Genomic DNA, 15,653 nt, shown 5'->3' on the forward strand with positions numbered 1-15,653 from the left:
CCTCTGTCTCCTTCTCTGCACATATTCAACAGACTGCTAAAACTAGTCGTTTCTTTCTCTACAATATCACCAAAATGTATTTTTTCCTTCTTGAGCGCACTACCAGAACCCTTATCCTTACTCTTATCACCTCTCACTTAGACTATTGCTACTTGCTTCTCACAGGTCTCCCACTAAGCCATTTCTCTCCCCTTCAATCTGTTCAAAATTCTGCGGCATGGCTTTATATTCTGCCAGTGTCGCTATGCTCATATTAGCCCTCTCCTCAAGTTACTTCATTGGCTTCCTATAGGGCACAGTTTCTGTGAACTTCTACTTAGGGAATGCGGAAATGTCAAGTTTGGAGAGGAGGATAGCCTTCCTGGTAGATACAGCCTAGGAAATCTAGACTGCCCCTATTTGACTGAGTGTACATTTGTCCTTTAGATTGTAAGCTTCTTTGAGCAGGGACTGTCCTTCTATGTTAAATTGTACAGCGCTGCGTAACCCTAGTAGCGCTTTAGAAATGTCAAGTAGTAGTAGTAGTAGGATCTGATAAGGGCATATAAAGAATATAGGTACAGTGGTAATGACCAGGAGAAGACAAAAGGAGCCGTCGCTGGGTAGATGCTGCTTCCAAGGCCTGCCTGAGCAGGCTCACCTTTAAAGGAGGTGGGGGATACTCTTCAGCAAGAATCTAGAGAAGTTGTTCAAGGACTTAAAGGGAGTCCGAGATTAGAGCTTTTTTTAAAAACAGTACAAGAAGTTCCTCATATTTCCCTCAGGCCTGTCTAGGCTTTGAGAGCCCAAAAGGTATAGGCCAGGTAAAGCCCAAGGTACTTGCAAGTGAGCCTAAGAGAGAGAGGTCTTGGGGTCCCCAGTAGTGCACGTTCTCCCCAATAAAGGTGTGCAAATCCATTCTTGGTTCCACACACAGGTTTTCGGCTACAGAACGTTTATCAAAAATCAAAATACCTCAAATTGTTTGATTATCCCTCCCCTTCGTGAACGGATACTTGCTTCTACACAAGACTTCACCTACTCTTTGGAACCACCTCCCACTTGATATTTGGAGTGAACGATCAGTAAAGAAATTCAAACTTATTCTTAAATCTGGCTTTTTCATCACACCTTTCCAGACCTCATTCATTAGATTGACTTTAAGCCTCTTCCTTTGGGAGATTGACATGATTTTGACTGACAGTGTTTCTTTCCTCTCATGTCTTGCTGTAACTAAGGTGTATTGGATTTTTTCTGTGCTTCTCCATTACCTGCCTGGCCATGCTCGTCTGTGTACTGTTTATATTATGCTTATTGTTCACAGCTATGATGTACTTTCAAATGGCAGTATACCAAATTTCAAAAATAATCACCTTAGATTGCTGATTACTCAGAGTCATACGGGAAGGCTATCCAATGAACTTACCTTCCCAGTTCATGATGCCTTTGTGTTGCAGCCTGTTACTTGCTGGCCATGAGGGTGGAAGTTCATGCCAGTTTGCATTGTCTTGCTCTGTTTGATTCACTCTGCACCTTCCCAATTGGGGGAAGGAAACAGGGCATTATTCAGTTTTTATTTTGTGATGCCTAAGAAAAGACCCATTTTTCCCAGTTCCTAGAACGAAAACACATCAGCATGTACCTTATTTCCATATGGAAACCTTAAGATCAGTATTTGTGGTGGTACAAAAGGGAGATTTCCTTACCGTATCTCACTGAGGTGTACCTTCATATTCCCATTTGAGAATATCACTATTAGTTTCTGAAGCTCTTCAGTTCCAGGTCAACTTGTTATTACCTTTCCAGTTAGCCACATCACTAAAGAGGTGGTGGTGGTAGTGGTGGCAGCATGCTTCTGTAATGGTCCATACTTACCTGAACCAAATTTTTCTAGAAGCAATTTGGCTTCTCAGAAACTGATCCCTCCCAGGTACCTAATGAACAGTATATGACTCTGGATAGAATCTGCAAGTTAGTTCCAAGTCAATGCGCTTTTGTGTTTTGTGAGCCTACACACAAGGGACTGTTTGCAGGAGCTAAGTTCCATGGCGGTAGCGCTGGGTTAATACCACAGCATAGGGTGCACAAGTCCTCTCCAGAGGACATTGCTGTCTGGTTGGTCCTCAGTCCCAATATTATGAAGCCAGAATTTCTATACAGGGCTTACCATGAGATCTGTCTCGATCGTCATCAACCTACAGGGAGGAGTAGATTTTCCTCCTGAAAGTTTCTCAGCACTGATGCAAGCTTGAAAGGCTGAAGAACCCACTGTCTGAACCAGGTTGTTCAAGGTTGATGGAGGTAGGAGGTGGTGTGTTGGACTATAAGCTGCTTTGAGACCAGGGTGCTCAGGCTTGTGCATAAGCATTTTGTAGCATAGCAGTTCAAGTGATGTTGGACAACACTATGGCAGTAGTGTATATAATCAGAAAGAGTGGCACCAGGAGCTGTCAGGTGGCTCTGGAAGCTGGCCGTCTTTTCGAGCGAGCAGAAAGAATCCTTGAACTCATGGAACACTATTGGTTGTCTTTGTCGTCATCCTTTTATCCTTAGCTCTTTTATTAATTCCTATACTGCTAATACTAACTAATGTCAGTTCAAAGCAGTTTACAAAAATATATTCATAAATTCTAAAACAAAACCATACATAAAATAACTCGCACATTATCAAAACCATACTTAAGAATATTAAAAACACTTCTCACTCCAAAACCAAGATCTTAAAGCCCCATTCCTTACTTTAAGCCTTCATGTCTTATACTGATTTCAATAAAAGCATTCCTTAAAAAAAACAGTGCCTTTCAACTTTCTTTTGAATTGATATACATCAGATTCCAATTTTAGCACTCTTGGTAAGCATTCCACCAAGTGGATGCCATCACAGAAAAAATCCTTGACCTGAATTGTTCATTTTTGATTTCTCTTACAGAGGGTACTTTCACCATTAAATCTTGACTAAAACGCAGAGTCCATTTCGGCACATAATCTCCTCAATCTAGTCTATAAAGTTCAAAGTTTTGTAAGGCTTTAAAGGGCAATAATAAGATGTTAAACTTTACATGCATTTGGGAGCCAATGCAACTCCTTCAACAGAGGAGACACTTAAATGGTTTGGCCTACGCAGCAAGAATCTTGCTACTGCATTCTGTACCATTTGTATGTGTCTTATCAGAGTTTTTGGCAATCCCAGCAGCAATGCATTACAATAATCAAAAACAAATAAAAAAAACTATAATTATATTGATCATAGCCTAGGATGACAAATATGGTAAAATTATTTCACCAAAAGTAAGATTTGTGTATAAAAGTACATAAATTGTGTACCATGTTCAGGGTTAACTCTGATGCAGTAGATAATGGTATTTTTGTGCTTACAAGGCTTTTTTTTTTTCAGATTGACATTCAGATCAAGGATGCCATTGGCCGATACCACCAGTGCGCTACAATCCAGCTAGACTTTCAGCTACCAATCAGATTCAACCTTACCTATGTGAGGTAGGAATGTATACATTCTGTGAATATCTTTCCGTGTATGTTAAGCTTAATGCTTTACTTTTTTTCTTGCATTGATTCTTTTACAGGAAGGAATCATCTGTTATTCATGCATCTCCTTTCTGTTTTGGCTTAATGTATTTTATTTATTATGCCTTTATGTAAATGCACCTTTAATGGGTATGAGGGATGCACCTTTAACTTACATTTGTAAAACAAAAATCTTTCTGAATCCATCCTTCAGCTACTCATGTTATTTTCACTTTACACGTATTAGTACTTGTTTTAGTCCCAGTATGTCAGAATACACTTCAGTCTTACAAGGTCATAAGGTGCCTAAATGATAGAAACTATGTTATATCTATGGACTCTCAAGACAGAAAGCAGCGTACCTTTCATGTAAATATGTTAAAAGCCTATATGTATCGCACAGTCATGATGTTAGCTGTGTGTAGCCCACCAAAAGAGTGTCAGGATAGTGAATCCATACCTGGCCTCCTAGTAGAGACATTACCAGAGGGATCTACACAACATGTAGTAGGAGAGCAGTTAATCCCCACTCAGAAAGAGCAGCTAGAAGAAGTTTTGCAAGAGTATGTTGATGTGTTTTCTACTAAACCAGAAATTACTCATTTGACTAATCACAATGTAGACACTGGTGATTCTAAACCCCTGAAGCAGAGTGCCTATCGAATATCTGCTGAAGTGGAGAAGCAAATGAAGCAGGAGATTGATGAGATGCTAGCCTTAGGTGTTAGAAAGAAGTCTCATAGTCCCTGGGCTTCTCCTGTAGTTCTTGTTCATGACACAACCCACTTCTGTGTGGATTACTGGAGGCTTAATGAATGTACTGTATCTGATGTATATCCAGTGCCCTGAATGGACGAGTTGCTAGACCACTTAGCTGAGGCCTAGTATCTGACTACAATGGACCTTAGCTGAGGGTACTGGCAGATTCCCCTAATAGCTGCTGCTCAGGAGCGATCAGCATTTACTACCCCAGTTGGTCTGTATGAATTTACTGTGATGCATTTTAGAAAGAAAAATGCCCCAGGTACAGTTCAGTCCTTGGTGAATTGTCTGTTAGATGGACTCCAGGAGCATGCTAGGGCTTATCTTGATGACATTGCTGTGTACAGTCAGATGGGATGGCAGGAGTGCAATACTTAGGGCACAGAATGGGAGGTGGACAGCTAAAGCCTGAGCCAGCTAAGGTGGAATCTATACAAAATTGGCCCACTCCCCAAACCAAAAAGCAAGTATTGGCCTTCCTTGGGACAGCCTCACTATAGCACCATAGCCAAGCCCCTGACTGATCTGACTAAAAAGACTGTCCTGAATCATTACCTGGTTGTCAGTGTGAAGCGGCCTTCCAAGCATTAAAGACTACTTTGACTACAATTCCAGTACTTGTTGCATCTGATTACCAACAAAGGTTTGTGGTACAGATCTAATGCCTCGACCTATGGCATTGGGGCTGTACTCAATGAAGTGAATAGCAAAGGGGAGGACACCCCTGAGTCGCAAGCTTCTTGACAGAGAGGTAGCATATGCCACTATTGAGAAAGAATGTTGGTTTTACTGTGGGCCCTTAAGAAACTGCAACCATACCTGTATAGTTGTGACTTTACTGTCACCACAGATCATAATCCATTGGTCTGGCTTAAGCGTCTCAGGAAAGAATGGGAAGCTATACCGGTGGAGCCTGTCCCTGCAGATATACTACTTCACCATGCAGCACCGAAAAGGCAGTGAATATGGCAATGTTGATGGACTCTCCAGAAAAGAAGAACCTGGACTGTGAAGACCCGACCAGTGGACTGAAGAGGCCGCAGTCTGGGGTCTCTGAGTCTCTCTTAAAGGGGGGAGGTGTGACAAAAACAGAGCTCTGTTGTCCTGGACTGACTAGGAGTCCTGGTGGTTTATGTGTTGGGTCTGTGGGTGCTTTCTAGGAACTGTGGGACCCCTGGGTGTGTGGCAGCAGTGTCCTAGAAATCACCAGGGAATAACATGAGAGCAGGAGACTTTCCCAGAGGCAGTTGTGGGACCCAGTTGGTGGGAGGAGGGTGCTAGTGTAGAGCAGTGCTGAGGGCAGGCCCTCTAAATGGCCACAGGGTTAACCCCAGGTGGATGGTAGACATTCTGTAACAAAGCACCAGCAAAAACGTATTTTTCAGTCAGCTGTAATCGTGAATGCACTCAAAACGTGCAGTCCCCAGAGCCTGGCTCATGAGTTTCGTCTGACTGCTTCGGGGGTTAAGGAGAAACCTCCCCTTCCACTTTCTATAATGGCATTTACACATGTTTGCCAATCTGTATGTCTAAAAGTTGCTGTTTTATACATGGGGATAGTTTTGAAATAAGGGCCACATGTATTAATAGTTCTTTGCAGACCTTGAGTCTTGACATGTTTATTTCAGTTAACCCAAAGGAAAGGAGAAGATTACATATACCGTAGGTAGAAACTAAAGCCTGAAAATAAAGGAGCTATCAAAAAATATGTATCTCTCCTATCACCCTTGAGACAGGACTCAGACCAAAACACATATCTGGTTTCCATTAGATTAACATATTCCTGCCCACTTTGAATTATTTGCATTTTTATTTTATTTGTATTTACTTTTGCAGTTTTGTATTTATGCTTACTTAAATTGATTATTTCTTTGTGGCATTATTCTTGAATTATTTGTGAAATGACTCCACACCATATTACTACTACTTCTACTTATCATTTCTGAAGCACTACTAGACATATGCAACGCTGTACACTTGAACATGAAGAGACAGTCCCTGCTGGACAGAGCTTACAATCTAATTAGGACAGACAAACAAGAGATAAGGGAATATTAAAGTGAGGGTGATAAGATAAGGGTTCTGAACAAGTGAATAAGGGTTAGGAGTTAAAAGCAGCATCAAAAAGGTGGGCTTTTAGCTTAGATTTGAAGACGGCCAGAGATGGAGCTTGACGTACCGGCTCAGGAAGTCTATTCCAGGCATATGGTGCAGCAAGATAAAAGGAATGGAGTCTGGAGTTAGCAGTGGAGGAGAAGGGTGCAGATACATGATTGTTCTTTGTTTTCAATTTATTCCATTTTCTCAGTTCTTGTGAAATTCTGCATTTCTCATGTTTCTTACATTCTAAGCATTTTTAAATGAAAAATTACATGTTGCGCTAATGAATGGTAAAGTGCAGTATACATTAATGGTTATTGCAGGTTACTATACATTAGTGAATCATCTAATATTGTGTATATCCAAACTTATGATATATCTTTCTGTAATAGCTATTCATATTTTTAATATGAGCTTTTGTTCTTTTTGTTTCTCTAATTGCTGTCTCAGCTGCATAGTAGCATTTTCTCATTTGTTCCTCCATTGCTGTCCTGGTTAACAGTGATAATCTACTCAACTGTATTCACCTTGCTGCCTTCCAGCAGAACAATAAATACAATAGCATTTTCAGTTGCCATGTCTACTGTTGGAGGTATATCAGCACAGTTTAGCATGTTACCACAGAAATAGTAGATTTATTTTGTATATTTTTCAAACGATGGTTTTCTTTGCTGTTTTTTGCAGGTCATTAAAAACAAAAGAATTGCTACTGACCCGATACTCATCTAATTTGAACTTTAGATAATTTTTTTTATTTGTTTCTATAAAACTGCCAGCTATTTGATGTTGTTAATAATAATAGTAAAGTCACACTCTAGTCGAATCTTTTTATCAAATAGAGGGGGTCTTTTATAAAGTTGTGATAGCATTTTTAGGGTACGCTAAACACTAGACACTCATATGAATATGTGGGCATCTCTAGCGTGTAGCGCACACTTCTTTTTAGCACACCTTGTAAAAGGACCCCAGAATGAAGAAAATCTATGAACTTTAGTTTTTAAAAAAAATCCTAAAAGTGATATGTCATTATTTTCTTTCTGTTAGTCATGATGGTGATGACAACAGGAGACCAGTTATTATTCACCGTGCCATTCTGGGATCTGTGGAACGAATGATTGCTATTCTGACTGAAAACTATGGAGGAAAATGGTAAAGTCAGAGAAAGTATACTTGTTAAATTATTCCCATCTACTTTTTTCTTTTTGTTTTTAATATCCTTCTTCTTTGAGCTTTCTATGCACCCCTTCATGCTCAGCATGCCAGCTTTTTAACCTGTGTTTATATATTCATCTCCCAACGTTGTCCATCTTTGGTGACTCCCATTTAGAAATAATTTTCTACAAAGGAGGAAAAGAAGCTGTTTCTAAGACCACATGATTCAATAACTTTCACAGAGCTGCTCATAAGCATTGTGGGGAACAGAGTTTAATGTGTGCATGAACTTTCTACACATGTACATACATAAATTTATTCTGCCCTAGAGCAAGCATAAATTTGTGCATGTGCATTTATGTACCTTCTGGGTACTTATTTTACAAAGGTATATGGGTACCTATGTGGCCTGTATAAAATAAGCAGGAAAAATGCATTTTCAAGGGTTTTTAGGCTCCCTGTTATAAGAATTTATTTATTACAGTGAATCCCTTCAAAAGAGCGGTAAATAAATCCTAAGTCCAGTTTCTAGGTATTACAGTTGAGTGATTACCTCCTTCCAGGGTCTGTGAACACTAGGTCCCCAGCATTCCAAGAGGATTTTGGATTTAGCTCACACCTCTTCAGTAGTAGCTAGAGGTGCGCCACATTTAGGTATGGTAGGTATTTCTTTTTCACCGAGGACAAACAGGCTGCTTGTTCTCACATGTGGGTTGACGTCCGCGTCGGCCCAGGAAATGGAACAAATTTTGAAGCAAAAATAAAAAATGTTTGCCTAGAGTCTTCTGGTGTGTGAATCACACGCACCGCGCATGCGCAGCCGACTTGCCGCCCGTTGCGCGAGCTTACCCCTTAGTTTTCTTTTCTCCGTGTTGAGGTGCGATAGTTTTTTTTCTGCGCTCCTCTCAGGCCCAGGAAAGAGTCTTCGAGTTTTTACTTTTTTCTCCTAATTTTTCTTTGTTTTATTATTATTGTCGTTAAAAAAAAAAAAAAACAAGTTCCCGTAGTATACTTTTTATTTTCTCTCCCCTTTCAAGTTTCCTTTGTTTTTTGTCGCGGCCGGATTATTCCCTTATTTTTGTGCCCTTTTTTTCTATCAGGCACAATCGTGTCTTTTAATTTCTCCGAAGCAGTTTTCCCTTCCACGTCATCGAAGACACCCAGCGGCTTCAAACGTTGTACTCGGTGCAACCGGACCATCTCAGGTACCGATACCCACGCCTGGTGTATCCAGTGCCTTGGGCCCAACCATAGCCCAGCCGCTTGTAGTCTGTGTCTTCGTATGAAGAAACGGACCCAAGCGTCTCGAGAAGCCCAACGAGAGAAGCTTTTTGGGGCTCGGTCCGGTCCTTCGGCATTGACTTCAGTACCGAGGTCTTCAGTGTCTACATTGAAAGTAGCATCGACGTAGGGAAGAGAGGTAATGGCTGCTGAGAGACCAACTCGCGCTGGGACCAGTGAAGCGTCGAGTGGGTCTCCACCAGCCTTGAGGCCTCCTGTTATGGAGGCCCCCTGGGACCGACCTTCGTCGGACCCGGCCCTGAGGAGACGTGAGGATTCCACATCCTCCTTGTCGGTACCGAGGAGTCTCGATGACGGGCGTCGAGCGAAGGCGAAGAAGCACGGTCATCGTTCTCCTTTGACACACGGTACCGGGAGCTCTGGGGCGTCGAGAGTTGGACAACTGAGAAGCGTCGGCGCCAAAAGGATTGCTCCCCCTCGATACAGAAGGTGCTGATGCGTCGGTCTCCTAGCAGCCCGGTACCTGCTCTCGAGCCTCCATGGATTCTGACACCGCCCGTTCCACTGACCCCGCAGCCTTCTCCGATGGCAGCTCTCGAGCGCATCCGGGCCTTGTTTCCAGAACTTCTGGACGGACTGCTACGACAGTCAGACTCGGTGTCAGGGGTGCTTGTGCTTGTGCTGCAGCGGTGTCTGGTCCTTCTCCTGCGGTGAGGTCCCTGACCGCGATGCCGCCTGCGGCATCGGCATTGGCTGCCACCCAGGTCGACTCCCGTTCGACATCGGTGGAGAGAGCTTTGCCGCAGTCAGACCGGGTGTGGCCTCTCAACATCGCCATTGAGGACATCGTTCCTCGGTGTCGAGGCAGGTTCAGTGTTTGAAGTACCTTAACAGAGGTCTTATCAGATACTGAGCAGGAGTGTTTGTGGGAGTCAGAAGAAGATCCCAGGTACTTTTCTTCTGATGAGTCCTGTGGGATTCCCTCTGAACCTTCCCCTCCACCAGAGAAGACACTACTTTCCTTTTCCTCTTTTGTCCGGGAAATGGCTACGGCTATTCCCTTCCCTGTGGAGGTTGAGAATGAGCCCAGGACTGAGATGCTCGAAGTCCTGGACTATTCTTCTCCACCTAAAGAGGCTGTGACAGTCCCTCTGCATAAGGTACTGAAGGAAGTCCTTTTGTGAAACTGGTCAGCCCCTCTGTCTGGCCCCGTGGTTCTGAAGAAAGCTGAATGCCAGTACCGGATCCACGGTGAACCTAGATTGATGAGGTCTCAGTTACCCCAGAATTCTATGGTGGTGGATTCCACCCTCAAGAGAGCCAGGAGTACTAGAGACTATGTTTCGTTGCCCCCAGGCAGAGAAGCTAGGACTCTTGATTCTTTTGAGAGGAAGACATATCAGGCCGCTATGCTCGCTGCCAAGATCCAATCGTACCAGCTCTTCACGAGTGTTCACTTGAGGGACTCGATAAGGCAATTGTCTAGCTTGGTTGATGCACTCCCTCCGAGCCTTTTCGCCAGGTGGTCAGGCAGCAGAAGGCGTGTCAAAAATTCCTGACCAGGGGGTACGTTCGACACTTTTGATGTAGCATCCAGGATCGCTGCTGAAGGTATAGTGATGCGTAGACTCTCATGGCTGCGTGTCTCTGACCTGGATCGTTCGGTCCAGCAGTGAATGGCGGATGTTCCTTGCTGGGGGGAGCAACCTTTTTGGTGAAAAAGTAGAGGATCTTGTTGATCAGATCAAGAAGCATAATGATGCTATGGATTCTCTCTCCCACCGGGCGTCTTCTGCTATTACCTCCTCATCTAGGAGGTATTTTGGGGGGAAGAGGAGTGCTCCCTATTCCTATCCTAGACATAGGTACACTCCTGCTTCTCGAGAGCCTTCCCAGGCTTAGCCCCAGCGCGCTCATTCTCGTCAACAGCGTGCGACTAAGGCCTGTGCTGCTCCCCAGCAAAAGCAGGGAACGGGCTTTTGACTGGCTCCAGTTAAGCATAGCCACAGTAAAAGTGTCCATACCGGACGCTTGCCAGTTGAAGGGAGTATAATGTTTTTTCACCAAAGGTGGCCTCTCATAACCTCCGACAGGTGGGTCCTTCAAATAGTCTGGTCAGGATACACCCTCAATCTGGAATCCAAACCCCCAAATTGCCCACTGGAAGCTCATTCTTACAGTTCCCAGCACAAACAGGTACTTGCAGAGTAACTCTCCGCCCTTCTGAAGGCTCAAGTGGTCGAACCCGTTCCACCAGGGGAAGAAGGGCTGGGATTCTATTCCAGGTACTTCCTTGTGCAGAAAAAGACTGGGGGGATGCGTCCCATCCTAGACCTGAGGGCCCTGAACAAATTTCTTCTCCGAGAAAAGTTCAGAATGATTTCCCTGGGCACCCTTCTTCCCATCATAACCAAAGTACGTAATGGACATAACTCTTCCACTTTTCGATTCCCTAATGTGGCTGTGCCACATTAACTTTATCTTACCACTACATCACCTTGTATTTATTAACACCGGAGTCTGCTAATGCCTCTCCGGTATTATGTAAGCCACATTGAGCCTACAAATAGGTGGGAAAATATGGGATACAAATGTAACAAATAAATAAAAGATTCAAGAAAACGATTGGCTATGCTCTCTGTACTTAAAGGATGCTTACACACACATTTTGATACTCCCAGCTCACAGGAAGTATCTTCAGTTTTGGCTGGGAGCTCAGCACTTTCAGTACTGTGTACTGCCCTTTGGTCTGGCGTCTGCACCCAGAGTGTTCACAAAGTGCCTAGTGGTAGTCGCAGCATCGCTACGCAGACTGGGAGTGCATGTGTTCCCTTATCTTGACGATTGGCTGGTGAAGAGCACCTCGAAGTCAGGCGCTCTAGAGTCCATGCGAATGACTATTCAGGTGCTAGAACTACTGGGATTCGTGATCAGTTACTCCAAGTCCCATCTCACCCCAGTTCAAAAGTTGAAATTCATTGGAGCTCCATTGAACACAAAGACAGCTCGAGCTTATCTTCCCGAGGCAAGGGCAGACAACCTCCTATCCCTGGTGTCTATAGTTCGAACGTCTCAACAGATCACGGCTCGGCAGATGTTGTGACTTCTGGGGCACATGGCCTCCACAGTTCATGTGACTCCCATGGCACACCTACACATGAGATCAGCTCAATGGTCCCTAGCTTCCCAGTGGTATCAAGCTGCGGGGAGTCTAGAGGATGTAATCCAACTGTCTACCAACTTCCGGAATTCTCTGCAGTGGTGGACGACTCGATCCAGTTTGACCTTGGGATGTCTATTCCAAATTCCTCAGCCACAAAAAGTGCTGACGACGGATGCATCCCTCCTGGGGTGGGGAGCTCGTAGATAGGCTTCACACTCAAGGAGCTTTGTCCTTTCAGGAAAAAGGTCTTCAGATCAATCTCCTGGAATTGCAAGCGATCTGGAACGCTCTAAAGGCTTTCAGAGACTGGCTGTCCAACCAAATCATATTGATTCAGACAGACAATCAGGTTGCCATGTATTACACCAACAAGCAGGGGGGCACCAGATCTCGCCCTCTGTGTCAGGAAGCTGTCTAGATGTGGCTTCGGGCGCGCTGTCACGGCATGTTTCTGCAAGCCACTTATCTGGCAGGCGTAAACAACAGTCTGGCCGACAGGCTGAGCAGGATAATGCAACCTCACGAGTGGTCACTGGACATGGGTGTCGCCCGCAGGAACTTCCAAGCGTGGGACACCCCCTCGGTGGATCTTTTTGCCACTCAGATCAATCACAGGGTCCCTCAGTTCTGTTCCAGGCTTCAGGCCCACAACTGACTAGCGTCAGATGCCTTTCTCCTCCATTGGGGAACAGGCATCCTGTATGCGTATCCTCCCATACCTCTAGTAGGGAAGACTTTGCTGAAACTCAAGCAAGACTGCGGAACCATGATTCTGATTGCTCCCTTCTGGCCGCGTCAGATTTGGTTCCTCCTTCTTCAGAAGTTGTCCTCCGAGGAACCGTGGAGATTGGAGTGTTTTCCAACCCTCATCACCCAGAACGAGGGGTCGCTTCTGCATCTCAACCTCCAGTCTCTAGCTCTCACGGCCTGGATGTTGAGAGCTTAGAATTCGCCTCCTTGGGTCTTTCAGAGGGTGTCTCCCGAGTCTTGCTTGCTTCCAGGAAAGATTCCACGAAGAGGTGTTACTCTTTCAAATGGAGGAGGTTTGCCGTCTGGTGTGACAGCAAGGCCCTAGATACTCTTTCTTGTCCTACACGAACCCTGCTTGAATACCTTCTACACTTGTCAGAGTCTGGTCTCAAGACCAACTCTGTAAGAGTTCACATTAGTACTTATCATCACCGTGTAGAGGTTAAGCCTATCTCTGAACAGCCTTTAGTTGTTCGCTTCATGAAAGGTTTGCTTTTGTCAAAGCCCCCAGTCAAACCTCCACCAGTGTCATAGGATCTCAATGATGTTCTTACCCAGCTGATGAAAGCTCCTTTTGAGCACTGAATTCCTGCCATCTGAAGTACTTGACCCTGGAAGGTCATTTTCTTGGTGGCTGTTACTTCAGCTCATAGGGTCAGTGAGCTTCAGGCCCTGGTAGTGCATGCACCTTATATTAAGTTCCATCATAACAAAGTAGTCCTCCGCACGCACCCTAAGTTCCTGCCGAAGGTGGTGTCGGAGTTCCATCTGAACCAGTCCGTTGTCTTGCCAACATTCTTTCCCCATCCTCATACCCGCCCTGGCGAAAGCAGTTTGCATACTGGACTGCAAGAGAGCATTGGCCTTTTACGTAGAGCGGACAAAGACCTTCAGACAGTCCGCCCAGTTGTTTGCTTCTTTCGAACCCAACTGGAGAGGAGTCGCCATCGGAAAACGCAAAATCTCCAATTGGCTAGCAGATTGCATTTCCTTCACTTATGCCCAAGCTGGGGTGACTCTAGAGGGTCATGTCATGGCTCATAATTTTAGAGCCATGGCTGCGTCAGTGGCTCACTTAAAGTCAGCCTCCATTGAAGAGATTTGCAAGGCTGCAACGTGGTCATCAGTCCACACATTCACATCTCACTACTGCCTTCAGCAGGATACCCGACGCGACAGTCGGTTTGGGCAGTCGGTGCTGCAGAATCTGTTTGGGGTTTAGAATCCAACTTCACCCCCTTAGACCCATTTTTGTTCTGTTCCAGGCTGCACTCTGTTAGTTGTTTATAGTTTTATGTCAATCTATGTTATGCCCTCGCCATTGCGAGGCCAAATTGACCAATGTTCATTGTTTTAAGTGAGCCTGATTGCTAGGGATACCCCACATGTGAGAACAAGCAGCCTGCTTGTCCACGGAGAAAGCAAAGATACTTACCTGTAGCAGGTATTCTCCAAGGACAGCATGCTGATTTGTTCTCACAAACCCACCCTCCTCCCCTTTGGAGTTGTTACTAGTTTGTTCTATGCTTTTTGATTTAACTAAGGGGCAGGCTCGTGCAACGGGTGGGAAGTCGTCTGCGCATACGCGGTGTGCGTGATTCATGCGCCAGAAGACTCTAGGCAAAAAACTTTTTATTTTTGCTTCAAAATTTGTTACTTTTTTTGGGCCAATGCGGACGTCGACCCACATGTGAGAACAATCAGCCTGCTGTCCTCAGATAATACCTGCTATAGGTAAGTATCTTTGCTATGTCCAAAGACTCAGAATCTAAGTTTATGGGTGAAACAATTGGGGGGGGGGGGTTATTTGATTCTCCCAAGATTTCAAAGAGCAGCAATGGGATTTGAACTCTGACTTTCCTTGTTCTCAGCCCACTGTTCTATTAGGCTACTCCTCTACTGGCTGGCCTGAATATCAAAGCCAAGACTCGTGCATGATACATTAACCCTCCCTGGACACATTGCAAGAACTTGCTCAATTCTGGGGGTGTTCAGCACCCATTGATACGCACAGTGCTGGCTTCTATGGTGCACAAGACTACCCCTAGGCCAACCCATGCTTATTCATTTTTAGAAGCTAGACCATTGGTATATGGGGTGTATTATATACCTACAAGCACCCTTTCTACCTATTTGGGGAGGCTCTTCCAGTTGTGGAACAAGGTTTTGATCTGCAAGGCAGGGACACAGGGCTATTTTCTGTTCACTGGTAAGAAGGATTTCTAGATCTGAGGGATATACTGGTAGATGTGCAGCAGGAGCATCCGTTTTACACTTTTGTTTCCTCCCCTTCCCCCTCCAAGGGTTAGTGAAATGTAGTGGGGAGACCCCCTCCTTTGGTAAGAATGATTTTTTTTTATTCATGGATAGCAGCACCTTAGCGGATACAGGATTGTGGATCAGATACAAGATTATGGGCCGAAGAGCAGTGGTAGTGTTCTCAAGGAAGGCTAACTACACCTTTTGAAGTGCAGCCATCTTTCCTTGGCTTATTGTGGATTGTGAGGTGAATTGTTTTTGGAATTAAGCATTTTTAATACTAATGAGCTACGTTTTCATGCAGTTGTGTTTTCCTTGCATATGCCCATGTTTTCAGTTTCAAACATTAGCAATGATTCATGTTAATGCATTTTTAATGTGTGTTAGTGCCATGCTGCTTGGTAGGCTATAGTCTGCTAAAAACTCAAATACTGCTCCTTTTGTGTATCCTCTGCTGCAAGTTTTCTTTCTGCATATTACTACGTTCAGTATCCAGTAAACATTACTGCATCATGTTAACAAGAGATCTCTAAGATCCATAAATGTTTATTTGATATAAGTACTGTGCTTTCTAAAGGTCTTCACACCCTTGTTTTATACTGCGGAATGTAAAAAAGTGCGTACATTAAAGTGTAAGTTTGTTTCACAGATCGGCCCAATGTATTGTATATTTTCAGTGTGAAAGAATGATTATATAAATGTTCAAAAAGTAATTAAGAAATCA

General features: G+C 44.3%; 1 protein-coding gene across 2 annotated transcripts in view; it reads left to right on the forward strand.

The window, feature by feature from the left end:
* Positions 1–15,653, forward strand: part of TARS1 (threonyl-tRNA synthetase 1) — a 110,663-nt gene that overhangs the window by 68,620 nt on the left and 26,390 nt on the right. For both annotated transcript variants that reach the window (XM_030193010.1, XM_030193009.1), the window contains exons 15-16: positions 3,374–3,474; positions 7,408–7,512. In XM_030193010.1, the coding sequence (XP_030048870.1) occupies positions 3,374–3,474; positions 7,408–7,512 (206 nt within the window). The remainder of the gene's footprint in view (positions 1–3,373; positions 3,475–7,407; positions 7,513–15,653) is intronic.

This window comes from Microcaecilia unicolor, chromosome 2 (genome assembly GCF_901765095.1).
Source record: "Microcaecilia unicolor chromosome 2, aMicUni1.1, whole genome shotgun sequence".
NCBI classification, from domain to species: domain Eukaryota; kingdom Metazoa; phylum Chordata; class Amphibia; order Gymnophiona; family Siphonopidae; genus Microcaecilia; species Microcaecilia unicolor.